Source organism: Anastrepha ludens, chromosome 6 (assembly GCF_028408465.1).
Source record: "Anastrepha ludens isolate Willacy chromosome 6, idAnaLude1.1, whole genome shotgun sequence".
NCBI classification, from domain to species: Eukaryota; Metazoa; Arthropoda; class Insecta; order Diptera; family Tephritidae; genus Anastrepha; species Anastrepha ludens.
This window is the reverse complement of record NC_071502.1, coordinates 101,812,640-101,832,229: the sequence shown is the minus strand read 5'-3', so window position 1 is coordinate 101,832,229 and position 19,590 is coordinate 101,812,640. Positions and strand designations below refer to the sequence as shown.

At 36.9% G+C, this 19,590-nt stretch overlaps 1 protein-coding gene across 1 annotated transcript; it reads right to left on the bottom strand.

Annotated features, from left to right (window-relative positions):
• Positions 1-318: 318 nt before the first annotated feature.
• Positions 319-7,060, bottom strand: LOC128866758 (procathepsin L). The gene is made up of 4 exons (XM_054107728.1): positions 6,968-7,060; positions 1,489-1,673; positions 1,189-1,382; positions 319-1,109 (listed from the first exon to the last, which is right to left on the bottom strand). The coding sequence occupies exons 2-4, from the start codon at positions 1,666-1,668 to the stop codon at positions 407-409; spliced, it is 1,077 nt and encodes a 358-aa protein (XP_053963703.1). The 5' UTR covers positions 1,669-1,673; positions 6,968-7,060; the 3' UTR covers positions 319-406.
• Between the last annotated feature and the right edge of the window lie 12,530 nt (positions 7,061-19,590).

Genomic DNA, 19,590 nt, shown 5'->3' with positions numbered 1-19,590 from the left:
TATAACAGCAAATATGTATGTAAACAATTTTCCAGCTTTTATTGTTTATACAATTTGAGGGATGATATGGTATTTCTTCTATGGATATAAATTCTTAGAACTGTGCAGCAGCAGTTTGTAATGCTGAGCAAACCATTTGTATACCTATTTACATTTTGAAGTAATTTTTTAAGAGGCAGTCTCGCGCATCGTTGTTGTAACACTACCCAATAACTCTTTCAAATGCTAGCTTGACCGCATATACAGTCCGCTATGGCAGTTTGTCGTGGCAACGTATTTTTTCTCCCCCTAATTCCCCTCGGTATTGACTTCGAAATGTTTCATCATTTAAAGTAATCATTTATTTACTGAAATCACAGGCATAACATTCACAAATTTAAGCGATTGTCCTCACATCATTGAGCACCTAAACTATTGGGTAACTACATTCATCGGCAATTCCACAGAAATTGCAACCACGTGGCAATCTAAAGTAACCTTCCTCCCCCCATGTCTTATCCCATGAGTTCTTAACAATCCAATAATCCTGACCATTCTCGCTGCCATAGCCCACAACTAGAATTGCGTGATTTACTTCGCCCTTATTGCATTCTTCATCCGCATAGATGCCCTTCTTGTAGAGCAATAGCGTTTCCAAGGCATTGACAGAGCACGCTAGAGGGCCGAGAGTGGCAACAACCTCCTTCATCGTTTTCTCATCTTTTGGTTTGATCGCAGCGAAACCCTTCACCAGCGCTGCCTTAGTGGCAGGATCGTATTTACAGGTGTCTTTCTTATCCAAATATGGATATTTATCACTAGGTGCTACACCTTTTTGTACATCTTTAATAAAAGCGAAAGCATACTCCTGAAAGCCGCCATCACAGCCGTTTAGGCCATAATCGATGGGGCCACAATCGACCAGATTTTGCTCAGATAGTGTGGGCAGTTTGCCAGTGGCGCGAAACGTATGGCCTTCAATGGCGCCAGTTGTGGCAAATGTCCAACACGAACCGCAGTCGCCTTGGTATTTTACCGGTGTGACGCCACCTTTAGAGCGCCAATCGAAAGCATCCGGCACATTGGTTGTGGGTGGTGCAGCTTCCTCACGGTCTACACTGGCTTTTGCTCTGAAATTAATTGTTAAAAAATTTGTTTGATTAAGATTCTACAGTGCAGAAAGATGAATTTGATTGATTTTTTACTCACTCGCCCCGGCTTGATTTCTTGTTGCCCGTTAGTTTCTTTATAAATTCAGCGTTAGTCAGATCGGCAAAGGCGTTGATTGCCAGCTCGTAACCTTTTGAGCCGGCATTGTGCAGATTGACCAACTGTCGGCGAGCGGCAAAAATGCCCTCACGTAGTTGGCGTTCACCCTCTGCGTAGGTCTTGCCAGTTAGTTCCTAAGAAGAGAGTTGAAAGGGAAAGAAAGATAATATGATTATTTATTTTTGTTGTATATGTATGTATGTGTACATGGCCATGCATGCATGTATAGTTAATACTTACCGCAAACTCGGAAAAGGTGTTAACATTCAGTAACGAAGGCAACTTTAGTTTACTGCCCAAATTACCAAACCCCTGTTGTACTGAATTGGTTACTTTATTGAAGCTTCCTCCGAATCCGCCAAATTGTGCTGCGGTTAAAGCGAAAAGCAATGGCAATAGCCACACTGAAGCGAGTCGCATTTTGGCTAAACGAAAAAAAGAAAAAAAATTTAAAAATTGAAATGATTTGAATATAATCAGGTGTTTTTGTTGTAATTAATTCGATTGATGGTCGCTACAACCAGTTTCAATTTATATTTGTATGTATGTATGTATGCACTTTAAGCTTATTATTCATTTTGCAGAGATCCTAATCAAATATTTAAATATACCGTTATGTAAATTAGTACTCGTGTCAAACTAGGTTGAATTATGAGTATTTCTTCATTGAAACAATAGAAAAATTTAAATTTATTATACCCGAAATGGAGATGAAAGTGGGAATGCGTGGCCGGATATATGTGAATCGGAATTATTCCGGTAAGGTGGGTCCAGCTGTGATGGGAACGGTGTGTGCTCTTGCATGGCGTATCGTTATTCGAAGGTAGTGGGTTCGTTTCCATGGCAGTCGGTTCTACGTTACCGAAACGACCCGGATTTATATCCGACCAAGGACTGCCTCTCCAGCAGCATTCCCCGTATGTAAGTACTTTTCGAGCTAAAAACATTGAACTCATAAAAAAACCTAACTGTGGTCGCTTAAAGACGAGGACTGCCCAAATTCCGAGTGCATTTCTATAATAAAAAAGTTTCTGAGGAATTCGCAGCAGTCGTGGGCGGTGGTCTCGCTATTTGTAAAGAGCGATCGCTGCGGTAAAATTCAACAGAAATTGGTTTGAGACCATTTATTACACTTTTTGACAAGGAACATAAGGCCATCTCGGGTGACACCCCACGACAATCGGTTCTATGTATAGGAGTGATTTGGGTTCTAACAAACCGATTGATTTACCACGAAGTCATTATTTATAATGTGGTAGCATATTCTATTCAACTATTTTTCACTTTATCCTTCAATCCGTACTACTACCAATCCAGATTCGATCATTGGAAAATATAATAGAAAGAGTGCGCGTCAATTTCTCGAATGGACTGTATCACTTACATGGAAATTGTTTTTGTTAAGATTGTTTAAAATATGTCTGTTCATGAAGTAAATAATTTGTAACAATTACAATTATCAAGTTCATGTATCCGAAAAACTTTCAAAGTGGGCGAAAGTGAGTGAGCAAAATGACATTTCATTTCGACTCCGATTACGGCATTCACAGGACGGCAGCTTAAGACGGTGGTGACGGTCTCCCGGTGAATGTCGTTTATTGACTGTCTAAACACTGTCAGGTCCAGTGATTTCGGTCAGTTTTGTCCTGGATTTCGCCGGCGTAGTTTAAGAGATGTCTCCTGACGTGCCTGGGAGGCGGCTCAGGCTCAAGCAGGTGTTTGCAGGGATGAAACCTGCGGTAACATCCCAGCAGGAACTGCTTGCTGAGCAGTTTATTATGCTCCATTACTGGAAGCATTTGTGCCACGTTGTGAAGGTGTTGAACAGGGGACATCAGGAGGCGACCGGTCGCTGTCCGAATGGCAGTATTTTGGCATGTCTGTATCTTTATCCACTGCGTGTTACTAGTTCTAGGTGACCAGACAGGCCTGGTCTGGACCACCCCCTATAGCAGATGAAGAGCTCCAGTTTCCTCGTGAGACACGTGTAACACTGCGTGTACGTTCTGGATATTGTTGCAGGTTAAGCTCCTACTTATCCAGAATCGACCCCGACAAACCAAACATTTGTCCGGCATGTGAAGGCACCCCGCACGACACTAACCACCTTTTCACATGCCCCCTAAAACCGACTCATCTAACACCCCTCTCCCTCTGGACCCAACCCGTCGAAACAGCATGTTTCCTGGGCCTATCTTTAGATGAGCTAGACGAAGGCGTCCGGTGATATGCCCGACACTGGCCCTACTATTAATGTTAACAAACGAACATTTCATTTCGAGGAGAAGTTGCAGGTTTTTACTGCATAAATTTTTACTTGTAAGAATTTGCAAGCGAGAAAAACAGCTGGTCGCCGAGTAAAATTAAAATTTGCGAGTTGAGTCAAAGTTCTAAATTTAAATAAAAATGGTGATTAAAATGGAGAATGTAAGTGAATATATTTTAGATAAAGTTTATAGTTTATTTGAAGCCAAATATTAAATTGGAATCGGCAAATGATGTAGAGGTACATATGTAACCACAACCTCCAGTCACCGCTGTTGTAATTTTGCGAAACGAAAATCGAAAAAATTGAGGGTATATTTTGTGTTTTAAGCTTGCACTTCTTGGTTATTAACTCAATTGGAATTATTTGTATAAAGATGGATGCATAGACGGCAGCAAGAAAAATATGAAGAAAGCTGTGATTGCCACCAAAATACAACAGCTAATGGAATGTTCTTCAACTGACAGCGATGATGAAACGGAACAAATTATTGTAGACAAAATAAATCATGTGATGCTCGTTATTTTGCATTTTATTTGCTTCATAATTTTTAAATTTAATACGAGGTAGCTCAACTGAAAAAATGTTTACTTTTTGTGATTTTTCCCGCCAACAATTTGATTAGCTGGTCGTAAAACTTGCAAATTCTTACTGGTTTTGTATTCATTACTTTTTTTAATAAAAATATTTTTGAATAAAATGAGCGAAATGTGTCGCGGAGGGAAGAAGAAACCAGATTAATGAAAAATATTTCAGCAAAGAAGCAAAAACGATAAATCAATTAGCAGAATTAATGAAATGTGCAAAGTTTTTAATGATATAAATTCGAAGAATAGGAAATAAACAACTCACTTTTTTATAGCAAAATTAAACCTTTTTTGCCATTAAACGAGCGTTTCATGCTAAGTTCAATACGGGTTGGTAGAAAGCGGATTAAATAAATATCTCCCAGATTCCAGTGGGCAATCAGGTGCCTTTCGTTGGCTTCGGTAGAAAGTATGATGTTTTGATCCCAGATAGAGATCAATGGTTAAGTCCAGAGAACCTATTAACGGGATATGAGCACACTTTCTACACCGACGGATCCGAAACCACTGATGGCTCGGATCTGGATGGTACTTAGATGAAGTTACTAAGTACTCCTATGCCACGGGACAAATAGCCACGGTATTCTTTACGGAAGTCTATGCCATCTTGAATATGGCATACTGGATAATTGGGAAAAAGTGGCGGGGTAGCAGCATTGGAATTTGTAGTGACAGCCAAGCTGCACTGAAAGTCCTTGCTAACCCACGCTGCTCTTCGAAGTTATTCGGTGAATGTAAGATAAAACTGAAAAGTGTTGCAAAACACAACGAAGTTAGTCTTATTTGGGTGCCTGGACATTGTGGTATTGCAGGGAACGAGTTAGCTGATAAACTGGCTAATGAAGGCTCTGCAAATATGCCACTAGGCCCTGAACCCTTTCTAGGTGTCAATTCTGCATCGATTCAACTATGGATTGACGACTTCTACCCGTAGAGGACGTTGGTCTGGGTTGAACTCGTTCAGAGTAGCCAAGTGTTTTGTGAAAGAACCAAACAGGAAAATAGCGACCTTTCTCCTAAAACTCAGCAGAGGGGACCTGAGAGTACTGGTGGGTGTAATCGCAGGGCAAAACGCCAGACATTTTGTGGTATGATTATAATAATTTCATTTTAAAAATCCACACTTTCACGATTTATACTTCGTCTAGGATCAATGAGAGTTTTTTGCCTTCGATGACTTCTAGCAAAATTTTCTGTTTGTTTGTTAACAAATCAAAGACGCTTACTTCATGTTTAGCAAACTTAAAAAAAAAATATTATTATAATAATAAAAAGAAAGCTCAAAATAATCATTCAATTTAATGCTAGAGGTTAAGATTTTCTACAAAAAAAAAAAAAAAAATTGTACGCTAAATTTTACTATAGGACTCCGAACAGCGGAAATACGTTTGAAATCAATTTATGCAAAATACTTCAAATAAAAGAATTACGTTTTTGGACAAAAGAAATTTAAGTTTTTAGCCGCTTAAAAAAAATGAGCTGAAATAAAGAATAAGAAAAATTTTAAAATTGGTAAAATACTCGTACATATGGTTTGTTCGACTATTCTTGTTGCGCTGATCAAAAAATAAATATACAAACTGATTTTTTCTTGATGCCGTTTATTTTTAATTGAAAAAATTTTATGTATGATGTTTAATGAATACTTTCATAAATAAACAATATCGATAATTAACTAAAAATAATAAAAGTCCTATAAATTCAAGCTAAACTATGTCGGTAGACATAAAAGCTTGACGCTAAATTGGGTCTAAGAACACGTGGCTATCGTGGGTAACGGAATCTCTCTGACTATTTAGCCAGAATGGGATCTGAGGCCAACTTCCTTGGCCTGGAGCCCGTTCTGCCACTCCATTCTGCAGCCATCAAAGCCACGGTTAGCAAACGGGTTACTCTAACCCAGAACCGAGCTTGGCAGGCTGAGAGAGGCTGCAGATGGACAAAACTGATGTTACTTGTCATGTCCGACCGGCTGTCGCAGTTCCTCCTAGCACTAAGCAGAGGTGACTGTAGGTGGCTGGTTGGGCTGATGACGCGCCACTTTCTATGGGTAAAGCACATGGAAAAGATGGACATCTCAGACAGTGCACTCTGCCCAGCATGTTGAGAGGAATCAGACTTGAGCTCCTTGGCACCACAAGATCTCTTCAGATTCCTTCGGAGGTCGAGTAGACATAAAAAAAAATTAAAAAGGGAATCCGAGAGCAGTACAATGGACTTAATTGTGTCTGAGAGCTGAACTTGCTAGTCTGCCCTGACAAAAAAATAACTAAAAGTAAAGTAAAAATCAAAAATAACTGTTATTTGGCAATTAAATAAATATCAAAATTATTAAATAAAATATAAATCAAAGGTTATAGTTATTTTTAAGTTTTACAGAAAAATTACAAACAACAAATTTTATTGCCAAAATCTATTTTCGACGCGACAAAATGCATTGGTACCCTTCACATATTTAATTGTATACCATTTGCTGCATAATGATTTTTTTTTTTTGTTCAAATTCGTAAATAACTCTTATTTCCGGTCCCTGGTTTTTATTTACAGCGTCGAAGTCATTCAAATATCAAAAATAATAGGATAGATCAACACACACATACGAGTACACACATATGCATATACGAATGTTCCAAAATTTTGTTTGCTTTTGTATTCCAAAGTGTATACAAAAACACAAGCACAACTCGTATATTTACAATTAGAGCTCAAATAATTTTTTTTAAATCTCTAAAACTAACTGAATTGATAACCTTTCGATTTTCAAATCCTTTTCATTATTGCACTAATGCAAATACTTTGTACATACATACATATGCATACAATTTTATAATTAATTATTGTTTTTCTACACGTAAATTCTGCTTACTTCGCCTATTGAACTTAGCAGAGAATTAAATTATACTTCAGCACTTGATTTCACAGAAGCACAAGATTAGTCAGATTACACACAACAATAACCGGTAGTTAGATTTGTAGTGAGAACGAGTCAGATGTCTGCGATACAGTAGTCACGGTACTAATGGCGATTTTGTGGTGCGGTGATGCCCCTTTTATAGCTCAATAGATGTTTTCTTGATATAATAAAAAGTTTTATTTAAAAACCGAATGGTAAATTCCATGATGAACGGGGTAGTGAAAGGAACAGTGAAAAGAGAGAAAGTTACTCAATATGGGTAAATATTACATAATGCTACCAAATAATAACAATTAATGCTTTTTTTTTATTAACAATTCCTACTATATAATAAATACATTTTTTTTTTGCACATGCGGATGTGACCATGCCTTTGTCCACTGCCATGCTTAGGTTATAATCGCATTTAACGATTGAAAGATCAAGTCCCGGTGTATACCGCTGTTAATGATGTTTTTCTCCCTTTAGGGTTTTATAAGAGCACGCTATAGCGAATTTCAAGGTTGGGAGAATACAGAGGATTGGGCAAATCGCGTCACCGCTACTCGGCTAACAGTGAAGATGTCACAGAATTAACTGTTAAGCTGACGTGATTGCAAACAATTTGTCGTTATTTTTTCTTAATTATCTTCCTTGTTTACATTGACCTAACTTAAATTTCTTAATTTTTGTTTATAAATCTCCGCTATTTTGGCTCTCTCTTTTTAGTTTTCTCACACAGCTCATCTGTAATTTCGTTACGGCAAAGTTACGATCTCTTTTTAACTCAATCTACGCAATCTTGTAACTCCGTCATTCTTGGACCAATTTAACTATAGTCATTATAGGCTAGATAGATTTAACTATAAGACTAGTTAGTATTAATATAGCGTGACAAATACTTCACTGATGGTTTCGGTATAGAGCCGAAGCTGCAGAATGATTTATTAATTGCTTAAATAAAAATTTGTGGCCGTATGAAGGCCGTAAATATCAGATGGTTTTTATGACAAAACTTTTCCGTGATGGCTGTCGTGACCTATATCGCGAAACGTGTGACCCAAATACCGGCAATAGGTATTGGTAACTTAAGGGGTTATATACCTTGGGAGCCCGAAAAAATGGACAATTGCCATAATTTTTTTTAAATATGTTTTAGAACTTTTATTCAAATGAGGCATATATCATACTGAAAGGTAATTCTCGAAGAATTCATCTTGGTGTTTTTATTTTAAAAAATGTTATTATTTATTGTTGATACCGCCCCTCCCTCGAAACGCCGTTTTTTAGAAGAGGCTCGCGGTGATCACGGTAGCGCATGAGCAGCTCAACTGAAATCAAAAAAATGAAATGATTATTGTAGAAGTGAATCTGAACGGTCTATTTACCCAAAAAAAAATTTCCTCGATATGAAAACCGCTTTGCACCAAAAAAAACGATTTTTGAGGGGTTGGAAAATTAAAAAAAAAATTAATTCCAGCGAACTATGCAAATATTTATAAAAAGTGAAGCGTTCAGATTAACGAGGTTGCAACTTCGAATAATTAAAAAAAAGGTTTATGTAAATCGGTCGAATAGTTTTTGATAAATAATGATCACCGCGACGGTAATTTTCAAAAAACACGACTTAGGGATAATCGCGTCTAGAGTTTTGCGTGTACTTCATTTATGGATAATTTGCGCGCTTCCACGGTCTGTAACTTTCGTTCTAGTGCTCCGATTTTTTGAATTTAAATTTTCAAAATGATGTACTTTTAGAATATGCCATAAGAAAATTTTCCATTTTTCAGTACAACACAAGGTATCCCTTTCCGACCGTGTATGCACAATTGTGCGCGTAAGTTTAAATCCTAATATTTCCGAAAATATCTGCGCTAGTGCAATTTAACCTGATATACACAATTGTGCGAGCTATTTTCTTAGTAAAAACAAAACGAACAGTTATAGGTGTCCGTTATTTGTCGCGAATTTCGCTATTTTGATGTTGCTTTTCAATCATTTGCAAAAATGAATCGAAAGAGTAAGTTAGAAAAATTATTTAAATTGTGTAAACCGAGAAATTTATATTTAAAAAATGTGTTATCATAATAATAACAAAAGAAGTTTTAATTAAAAAGTGAAATTAAGTGTATTTTTGTGACGTTAATTAATGTACAGCCAGTTTAGTTTGAAGGGACACAATTGTGCGTGTTAGGACTTGTTTAACGAAATATTTGTTTTTTTTTTCAATCAGAGCAATTGACTGAAGACGAAATATTGGGTGCACTATTAGACTCGGATTTGGAGGACTTTAGTAGCGAGGATGATCTTCGAGATGCTACTTGGGAGTTACCTGGCGCGCACAGTGAATCTGCAAATGATGAAAGTGATGACAGTGACGAAGGGAATGACGAAGGTACTGAGGAACCACCAAATGAAAACAGCAATCGCCGCGAAATTTGGAGAAAAAGACCTTTTCAAATAAATCCGGAAGAGAGTGCTTCCATTTCTGTGGAAGTTAACATAGATGTGGAATCCCCTAAATACTATTTTTATAAATATTTTAATGACGACTTCTTCAAACGCGTTGCGGAATACACAAACAGACAATCAAATATTTTTTGGAGGATTAATCCATTAATTGAAGCTGTAAGATCGGCATGTCGGAGCATTCCTAGAAAGCCAAGAGATAATTATTCCATAGATGAGCAAATGATCCCATTTACTGGTCGTTGCCCCGTGAGACAAAGCCTTCCTAACAAACCTAGAGGAGTGGGATTAAAGAACGAAGTATTAACGACATCTGAAGGGCTGGTACGCGATTTTGAAATCTGCCAAGGAAAGACGACACCACTTTCGAATACGAACTTAGGCGTAGGTCCAGCCTTCGTTTTACGTTTGGTTGAAACACTTTCAAAAGGTTAAAAAGTGTTTTTTGGCCGATACTTTACGACAATACCACTCCTTCAGGCTTTACTAAACCGTGGTATTTATGCAACAGGGACTATAACGAGGAACAGAATATAAAACATCCACCTTACCAATGAAAGGCAAATGAAAAGGGGTGATATGGAAGAATTTTGTCATAGCGAGGATAATATTGTCGTGGTCCAGTGGAAGGATTCCAAAGCGGTAATCTTGGCATCATCAGCTTATGGTTGCGGGCTCGTTTCCAATGTAAAACGCTGGGGGAAAAAGGAAAAGAGGTATGCTGAAGTACCGGCTCCAAGGATAGTGCGAGAATACAACAAGTCTATGGGAGGGGTAGATATATGTGATCAATTAATGTAGGCATACCGTTCGTTTCTCAAAACTCGTAAGTGGACGTTGAAAGTTTTCATTCATTTTATTGATCTTGCATGCTGCAACTCTTGGCTACAGTACAGAGAGCCTTGCAAAATAAATTCGAAATCTCGAGCGGATTCTCATGACTTACTAAGTTTTAGATTAGCATTAGCTGAGCAACTTATAGCTGTTGCGAAAAGGCCACGTGAAGAGTATATTTCCGATACCGAAGAAGAAGAAACTCCAAGTGTATCTAAAAAATATCGACCATCTGAACAGCCATGCATTGGTAAGAGGCTTGATAGGTACAACCATATACAAGAGGAGCATGATTTGTCATCAGCGAGATGTTGCAGGCGTGTTGGTTGTAAATCCCGCACACGTTTATTTTGTACTAAATTTAAAGTTTATTTGTGTTTAAATAAAAGACAAAATTGTTTTGCGAAATATCATACAGAAAAATAATAAAATTGCCTAATAAAAATAAAATAAATTAACATATCTAGCAACGTGCATTTATATTTATTTATAGATTTTTATTTGTATTCAGGCCGAAATGCAACAATTGTGCGTATCCTGGAAATAAAGGATACACAGAAGGTTCGGCGAAATAAACTTTTTAGCTATTTTCTACGCTGACCAAAGTGATAGGGACCAAAAATGCATACCAATTGGTTGGCTAGATTTGCCATAGGTCGGAAAGGGGAATATAACCCCTTAAAGGTCGCTTTGAGACAGGCAATGACAAATCCTAAGGGGTATTATCTTCCATTCGGCGGCGGCATAAAACTGGATAGTACATCTATTTATTATTTGCTTTGATATTTAAAAGTTGTGAAATAGTTCCGAAATTTGAGAAATCAAATAAATAAATAGTTACATAATCGAATATAATGGGGTCTCCATTGATATTATTTTGGACATTTTAAGACCAGTAGAATTTACTTGAAATAATTTGATTACACAATTGAATTGATATTGAAATATTTGGTTTACAAAGAAAAGGAGTAAAAAAAGTTTTAACCAAAGAAAAACATTTTTTTTTTCATTTCTTACCCAATTTGTGGTATTGTTATATTTGATTCAATATTGGAATTCTTATGGCAACTTGCAAGTTAATGATTGAAAATAATATTCTCCAGGAGGCCAATGAGTCATGGAGAGAAGAAAATACTTATGTTACAACCTAGCTAATTTGACCGGAAATAGATAAGAAAAGGTCAGGATTGTGTCACCGGTCATTGGCTGTTAGGTAGGCACTCTTCTAGACTAGGAGTATTTTCTCAAGAATACTACAGAAGTTGTAGAGACAAGGAAGAGGAAGAAACAATAGAACACTTCCTTTGTAGGTGCCCATTTACACACGGAAACATTGGAAGGGAAACATTTTTTCGGGGGTGAACGACGGCCGCGGAAGAGAGAAGGGAATTTTTTCTCCTGTACTGGCGACACGCTTTGCTCTTCTTATTCGTATTTCCATTCTTAATGCAATTTTTGACAGTTGCTTCATTTGTTTTCTTCTTTTGTGGGAGAAAGTTCTGAGTTATGTGTTGGTTTTCAATCAAACGGAAGATAACAACGATGACAAACATCCGAACGCTGATTGGGAAGCACGATAATTTTTGCTGGTAAAGTAGGTATCATTTAAAATATGATAGCTATGGGACATGTTTATGTTGAATTCTAATTTTTCCCCGCATTTCTAGATACTAAAGTAATTTTAAGTTAATTATTTATATATGAAGTATTTTTAATTTAATTTTTTTTATTCAAGTATAAATATATTAAATTATTTATTATTCAACCAGTTTGCATTCTTCATTGATATATTTAAGAAATTGCTGACGAACGTTTTCCGCTTTACATGTTAGCGGGTTGTAGAATATTTCCGAACCAGAAGATGCTAAAGTAGTAAACGTCAAAATGTTGCCGAAAACAATTTTGTCCGTGTGACCGCGAATGAGACATGAAAAGAGAATTTCCAGTGTCTCCCTTCCAGATGTCTCCGTGTGTAATTCCGGTGTAATTGTTAGCTAGGAGTAGAGACAGGTTGTTGGGGAAATACTCTTGACTCTCTTACGGAACTATCCGTTGTTGGGATTAAACCTATCCTACGCTTCATAAGAGCGTCTAAATGGTTCCATGATGAATAAACACTGAGGTTCCCCTGTTATGCAGTGGTATCTTAACGGACCTACATAGTCTAAGTGAATTGGCTATTCTAAACCGACTACCAAAAACCTAACGTAACCTAATATTTGATTTATAAATGTGTTCTGTTTATGTTTATTTTATTTCAATGTTTCAAATTTGTATTAAAAAAAATAGAAGTGTAAGTTAAGTTAAGTTAAAAAAAAAATTGTAAGAAAAAAAAAGATTTAAAAATAAAAATTAGAAATTGTTTTGGGTACAATTTTTTTATCACCCAATTGGGTTCGATTTAAAAAATAAAAGTAGTAATGACAAAAATAATTTTATAATTATTGTAATAAATATCTTTTTTATTAACGAAAAATAAAAGTGGTAAATAAAAATGTTAACTAAAAAATTATATTGTGATATTTAATAAATAAAAAAGTTTGCCGAAGCAATTTTTTAATAAATGTTTTTTTTTAATTCCTTACACAATTTATGTTATTGTAATATTTAATTCATAAAAAAATAGGAGTGTTAGTTAAAACAAAAGTTTACCAGAAAGAAATATATAAAAATAAAAAAAAATATACATACATTTTTTTTGTAAAATTGTTTTTTGTCATGCAATTTATGTTATTCTAAAATGTATTTAAAAAAAAATTAAAAATGAAAGTAGTAGGGGAAAATGGGGAGCTGTGAGACATTGTTGCCTTTCGGCATTATTCATTTGTTTACATTCGATTTTAAGTGTCAACAAGTGTTATCGATGCGATCTCACTTTTCAGCTAGCATTGGTCATATTTACACGAATTCGACGCGTCTCTCCAGTTACTGTGTTTTGGAATGTCTCGGTAAGTTTTTTTCATCATTTATTTTGCGACACATTCGATCAGTTGTTATAGCAAATTGCAAATGTCAATATATACAAATTATTAATTGTCCTATTAGCTTTGAATTTACACATTCACTTGGGCATGAACGTTCGATGTGTTTATGACTACGCGGCCATTTATAAAAAAACACGATTTGGGGAGTTGTAAGACAACAAATGTGGGGAGTTGTGAGACACCGTTTTTTTCGACGTCTTAACGCATCTTTCATAAGTACCTCGCAAAATTCATGCATTGTTTGTATATATATCATCTGCAAAGGTGCAATGCCGAAAAAGTTAAGCAGAAACAACTCCATTCATTGCAATGTATGCGATCGAGCTGTGCACCTAAAGTGTGCCAATTTACGAACTGGTTATTATACATGTTCTCACTGCGAATCATCGGATTGATGTCATTGCATTTTTTATACACTTTTTTATAACAATTGTCTTTTCTTTTTTATTTTTCATCTTAATAAAGAACTAACAACTAAAATAAGTAATTTTTATTGATTTAAACCATGGTGTCTCACAACTCCCCACATTTTTGTATTTTGTATTATGTTTTATATTATTATATACAATTTTAATTTTAAGGAAAATTGTAGATTTGTTAAATAGGCCATACCAATAGCTTCCAGTATTCATTGACTAAAGATTCCATCGTTGACATATGCAGAATATTAAGATTTTGAGTAATACGGGTCCAAAAACAAAACCCGTCTCAAAACTCCCCATTCTCCCTTAAATAAACAAAATGTTCCTAAAAAAAGTGTTAAATAAAACTCAATGTATAACAAAAAAAAAAATAGAAACTTAAAAGTAAAAAAAAATATAAAAAAATAGGTATCGTATGGAGTTTCACCAGACATCTTGAGGACCTCAAAAATTCACTGACATGCAAGCGAAGGCGGACAGACCAGTCACGCTGGCACGCTAGCCCGCACTGTCGGACTGGGGGTCAACATCGCCAAGAAAAAGGCTATGAGAATCAACCACAATAAAGCAAGACCTATAATGGTTGATCGGTGTCCGGTGGAATTTGTCGAAAGCTTCTGCTACCAGCAGACGGCGGATTAGATGAAGACGGCAACTGCAGGCTAAACAAAGCAAGGGCGAATACATACAGTATGGGAGAGTAAACTGCGAATTTTCAGCTCATGTGTGAAATCAGTATTGTTGTATGGAAATGAAATATGGCTGGTCTCCAACCCCATCACATAGAGGCTACAATCTTTCGTCTACAAATGCCTCCGCATCATCCGTAGAATATTCTGACTGTACACCAATGAGTAGCCCATCGTATGGCAAATCAAATGCAGAAAGTGGCGATGGATAGGTCACACGCTTAGATAGCATCACGAGAATAGCACTGGGCTGGAACCCGCAAGGGAGTAGAGGTCGCGATCGGCCAACTTGGCGTAGGTCGATGTTGCGCGACCTATCAGATATCGACATCACATGGGACGGCGCAAAAACAGTATCCCAGAAGCGTGTATGATGGAAGAGTCTAGTCGAGGCCCTATGCTTCCGAGCAGAGTCAACAAGTATTAAAAAAGTGTCTTTTTATCACCCAATTTGTATTATTGTAATATTTGATTAAAAAATAAAAGTAGTAAACAACAAATTTTGAGCTTAAAAAAATTACAAATTTAAAAATTAAAACTCACTATTTTTTTTTAGTTAAATTTCATTTGTTATAAATTTTTTTAATATTCTTATTTTAAATTAAGGAAAAAATTGCTTTCTTGTGGAATGCCCCATTCGCACACTGCATAGGCAGGTACATAAATATGCCAATGTACGTGCGCAAGTATGTGTGTTATGCTAATTTATATATGTCATATTGCATATGAGCGATAGAACTTCTATCACCTGCTGCTACTCCCAACCGACAGGTTTCTGAAAGAGCTAATCGCTCGAATTATAACGTTGATTGGTTGAAATCATAAAACAAGTAGCAAAAGCGATTAAAACATCTTCTGCACCAATTAAGTAGCGAATGCATTGTTTATATTATATTGCCATGCATACTGGATTTGCTTACAAACATGAAAGAAGCGGGTTGGCTTTCAAAGAAAATTTGCCTTTCTATGCCCCCTCGCACACACCTCGCATACCTAGTAGACAAATATAGTACGAGTGTATTGCTTTACTGCCAATTATATTTATGTACCTGCCTCTGCATGTGTGTGTGTCGGTGTCTAGTTAATAATTCTCCAGACGCATTAGCGAATGGAGAGCAGCAAACGAGTTATTTCGGTTTATAAATTTGCTTATGCTAATTAGGTACAAGTCGCATTTGTTGCTGGAAAAATAAATAAATGATTTGATTTTTAATTTCAATAATGACTTGAACGAAGCTAAAGAATGATTTAGAGCTGTAACAAAGAAGAGAAATCAAAACAAAAATGTTTTCGGGTATTTTTAGCTTTTTATTGATAATTTCATCTGCGCTGATAGCGGCAGTGAGCTGTCCGATTATTTTTTACGATTTGTTAGTTGCGTGGTAAGCTCCCTCAGCTTAGCTTGAAGTGAAAAATATGTATCTCTGTAACAATGAGCAGGCTCTAACGATCGGCCTGCGTTGCAGTCACTAGGATAATCAGAGGCTTTGAGCTTGATCCAACTAATGTTCCTTTATCCTTAAAAGCTACATGACTGATAGACACTTCTTCATAAAATATGACGATGAGTGTTCTGTTATCTTGACGGCGTCTGCTGGAGTACCTCAAGGAAGCGTACTGGGCCCCATACTATACTTAGTATACACAGCAGATATACCAACGCCAACTACTCGAGGATCAATGATAGCTACATTTGCAGACGACACAGTTTTAATGTCAGCTAACCACAATGAAGAAGCAGCAACAAAAACACTGCAAGATACGCTATCAGCTACAACACAATGGTTTGAAAAATGGGGCATTGGGGTCAATAAGGATAAAACACAACATGTAATATACGCGAAGAGAAAATCTGCAAGATATCCAATCCAAATTAACGGGGAAGACATAAAAATACACTCAAGTGCAAAATACTTAGGCATAACGATTGACTCAAAACTCACATGGAAAAAACACATACTGAACAAGAGAAACGAGATGAAAAACAATTCCGACAACTCTACTGGCTACTAGGAAAACATCAACCCTAAGCTTACTTAATAAACAAATGATATACAAATCAATAATCAGACCGACATGGACCTACGGACTAGAAATTTGGGGGACTGCCAGTAAATCAAACCTACAAATTATTCAGAGAAGTCAATCTAAGATGCTAAGGACAATCACAAACGCAAATTGGTACATAAAATATTATGACATTCACCGCGACCTCGGCATAGACACTGTCACTGAAGCAGTAAAAAGAAGCACCAGTAAGCACATCTTGCGTCTATTAGAGCACAAAAACCATGAGAAGAGACTGATACCGGAAACGGAACTTAAAGAAGACTAAAGCGCAAAACACCCACAGATCTTGCTCGTACTGTAATATAAAATAAAATATAATAATATAAAATTATAGAAAACTAAGTATTGGTAAAATTGTAACTAAATACCACCAAAGACAATAATGTTCTCTTTCAAAGGGAAGGGACATTTTAATTCCAAACCCTAACACCAATTACTTATTGTTAATATTAACAGATCGTAATTTATAATGGAAAAAAAAAAAAAAAAAAAAAAAAAAAAAAAAAAAAAAAAAAAAAAAAAAAAAAAAACTAATGTTCCTGATAGAGCTGTTCGCCGAAGAAATTGCTTCGTAGATTATCGTACGGCTAAAGGAACTGGAACTTTGGAAAGAGTAAGCGTGTGAACATGGACTTATCGCATGCTGCCCCAACTAGCCACGAATATGCGGCGAATTAGTTCACATTGAAGATGGGCTTCTCACATACGCATAGTATTTACTGAACGCTTCGAAGCACCTATCTTTAAGGAGGGTTCGAGAACGAACTGCGGAATAGACGCGGGTTTCTCGCGGATCTTTACACCGAGAAGCCTGTGCGATTAACAGACTTAGAGAGCGTTTCCAGTCGAGTCTAATATTACCGTCATTTCGAGCAGCCAAGCAGCAATAAAAGCTCCTGGTTCTGTTACAGTGAGCCTTTTAAAGCAGTGCAAATAATCTATCGTTGACTTTGCTCTAATGAGGAGCATATACTCTGGTTTGGATGTCGCGGCATCGTAGTGTGTTTCTAGATACTCGGAAGAGTTTCTAGGTCCTCTGATCATCAACGGTCGGAACTGCCAACATTGGCTAAGCTTGGCTGGCACTAATAAGTATATATATATATATATTTGGCGCGTACACCCTTTTTGGGTGTTTGGCCGAGCTCCTCCTCCTATTTGTGGTGTGCGTCTTGATGTTTGTCCCCAAATGGAGGGACCTACAGTTTCAAGCCGACTCCGAACGGCAGATATTTTTATGAGGAGCTTTTTCATGGCAGAAATACACTCGGAGGTTTGCCATTGCCTGCCGAGGGGCGACCGCTATTAGAAAAATCTTTTTCTTAATTTTGGTGTTTACCGAGATTCGAACCGACGTTCTCTCTGTGGTTTCCGAATGGTAGTCACGCACCAACCCATTCGGTTACGGCGGCCGAATCTATCAGTAATCTAAGTAGGAATTTTTAACATGAATTATAAAGATCGCGACAATTAAGAAGAAGAAGAATATAAAGATTTCTATGACCAAAATTTGGAAACATCGACGCACTGTAAACAAAAGACCGGAGGTGTGCTGCAGTATAATTCTATTCTAAAAAGGTGCTTTACACATAATAAAGGGGTTTTCAATAAGAGGTGCTATTCCCGTAAAAGATTAATGGTTTTGTTGCTTGTGTGGCACGTAGCGCCGTCTTGTTGAAAATAAACGTTGTCCAGATAAATATCATCCAATTCCGGCTATAAAAAATTGTTAATCATCTCCCGATAGCGCAATCCATTCACCGCAACTGTTGCTACAGCTTCATGTTCGAAAAAGTAAGGTCCAATGACTCCTCCGGACCATAAATCGCACCAAACAGTCACACGTTGAGGATAGAGAGGCTTTTCAACAACAACTCTGTGATTTTCTGAGCCCCAGATCCGACAATTTCACTCAAGATGATTTTTCGATGGAATTCCGTATCATTGCAACGACCCAATCAGCAAAGACACGACGTTGTTGATGATCGACCGGCTTGAGTTCTTGTGTTAACTGGACTTTATAAGCCTTAAGACCAAATCTTTATGCAAAATACGGTGTAATGAGGTTTATGAAATGCCTAGTTCCAAAGAACGACGAGGAATGGACAAACCTGGGTTTTCTTTCAACACGGCTACAACAGCAGTATTTTCGGCTGTTCTTGAGAAACGGGCATGGTTTTTATTCATCACTAACTTGTCCCAACAGATCGAATTTGTTCACCAATTTCTATATTGCGGTCCGACAAGGTGCTTCACGATGACCCAAAAATGTTTGAGTTTTACGAACCGTCTCAGCCAAATTTTCCCAATTTTTATAGTGAATTTTAATAATTTCAATGCGATGTTGAAGCGTGTATCGTTCCATTTTTATTAATGGCGTAGTTTCTACTTGTCAAATATCAAAAAATGACAGCTTCAAAAGTGACATCTACCGAAATAGCGGGCTATTCAAAATAACACCTGTTATTGGAAAACTCTTTATATTTTCAGGATTGCACTACCGATCTTTTATGTTCCAAAAATGCTGTTCAATAGGAATGATTAGGATGTGCATCATAATCGTTGGACTCCCGTCGCTTAAGTCTAAATGAAATAAAGGGTTTTTCAATTGGCGCGGGTCGATTTTGGCGCCCTGTGGCAGCCATTTTGTTTTGGTGACATCTGTCAAGTCTTTTGTTTATTTTTCAGTTGTTTATGCCAAATCATCGTGGCAAGTTCAAATGATAAAACTTTATTATCAAAATGAGTGTTCATTAACGCAAACGTTGCGCGCATTGCGCCCATTTTTCGGTAGACGTGGTGGCCCTTCCAATTTCTTATGGCCCATATTGGCCATATGGACCTAGACGACTTGTGGTTCCAGCAGGACGGCGCTACGTGCCACACAGCAAACGCCATTTTATTCCATTTCAACATCTCTACCCGCCCTTATTGAAAAAACCTTTCGCTAAAAATGCTGTGATATAAAATCTTTGGCTTAAGATATTGAATTTAAGCATTAAAATGGCTTATATTTTCAGATATTCAGCGATGCTATTATGTTTCATGTCCGAGTTGATTGCCTTAGCAGCCTACTTGCCGCTCTTCTAGAAGGAAGAATAAATTGCTTTCTATGCCTCTGTTCTGGA

Coding starts and splice junctions, on each gene's coding strand:
- LOC128866758 (XM_054107728.1), bottom strand. CDS start 1,668: ATGCGACTCGCTTCAGTGTGGCTATTGCCATTGCTTTTCGCTTTAACC. Junction 1,383..1,488: donor ACACCTTTTCCGAGTTTGCG/GTAAGTATTAAC, acceptor CTCTCTTCTTAG/GAACTAACTGGCAAGACCTA. Junction 1,110..1,188: donor AAGAAATCAAGCCGGGGCGA/GTGAGTAAAAAA, acceptor AATTAATTTCAG/AGCAAAAGCCAGTGTAGACC.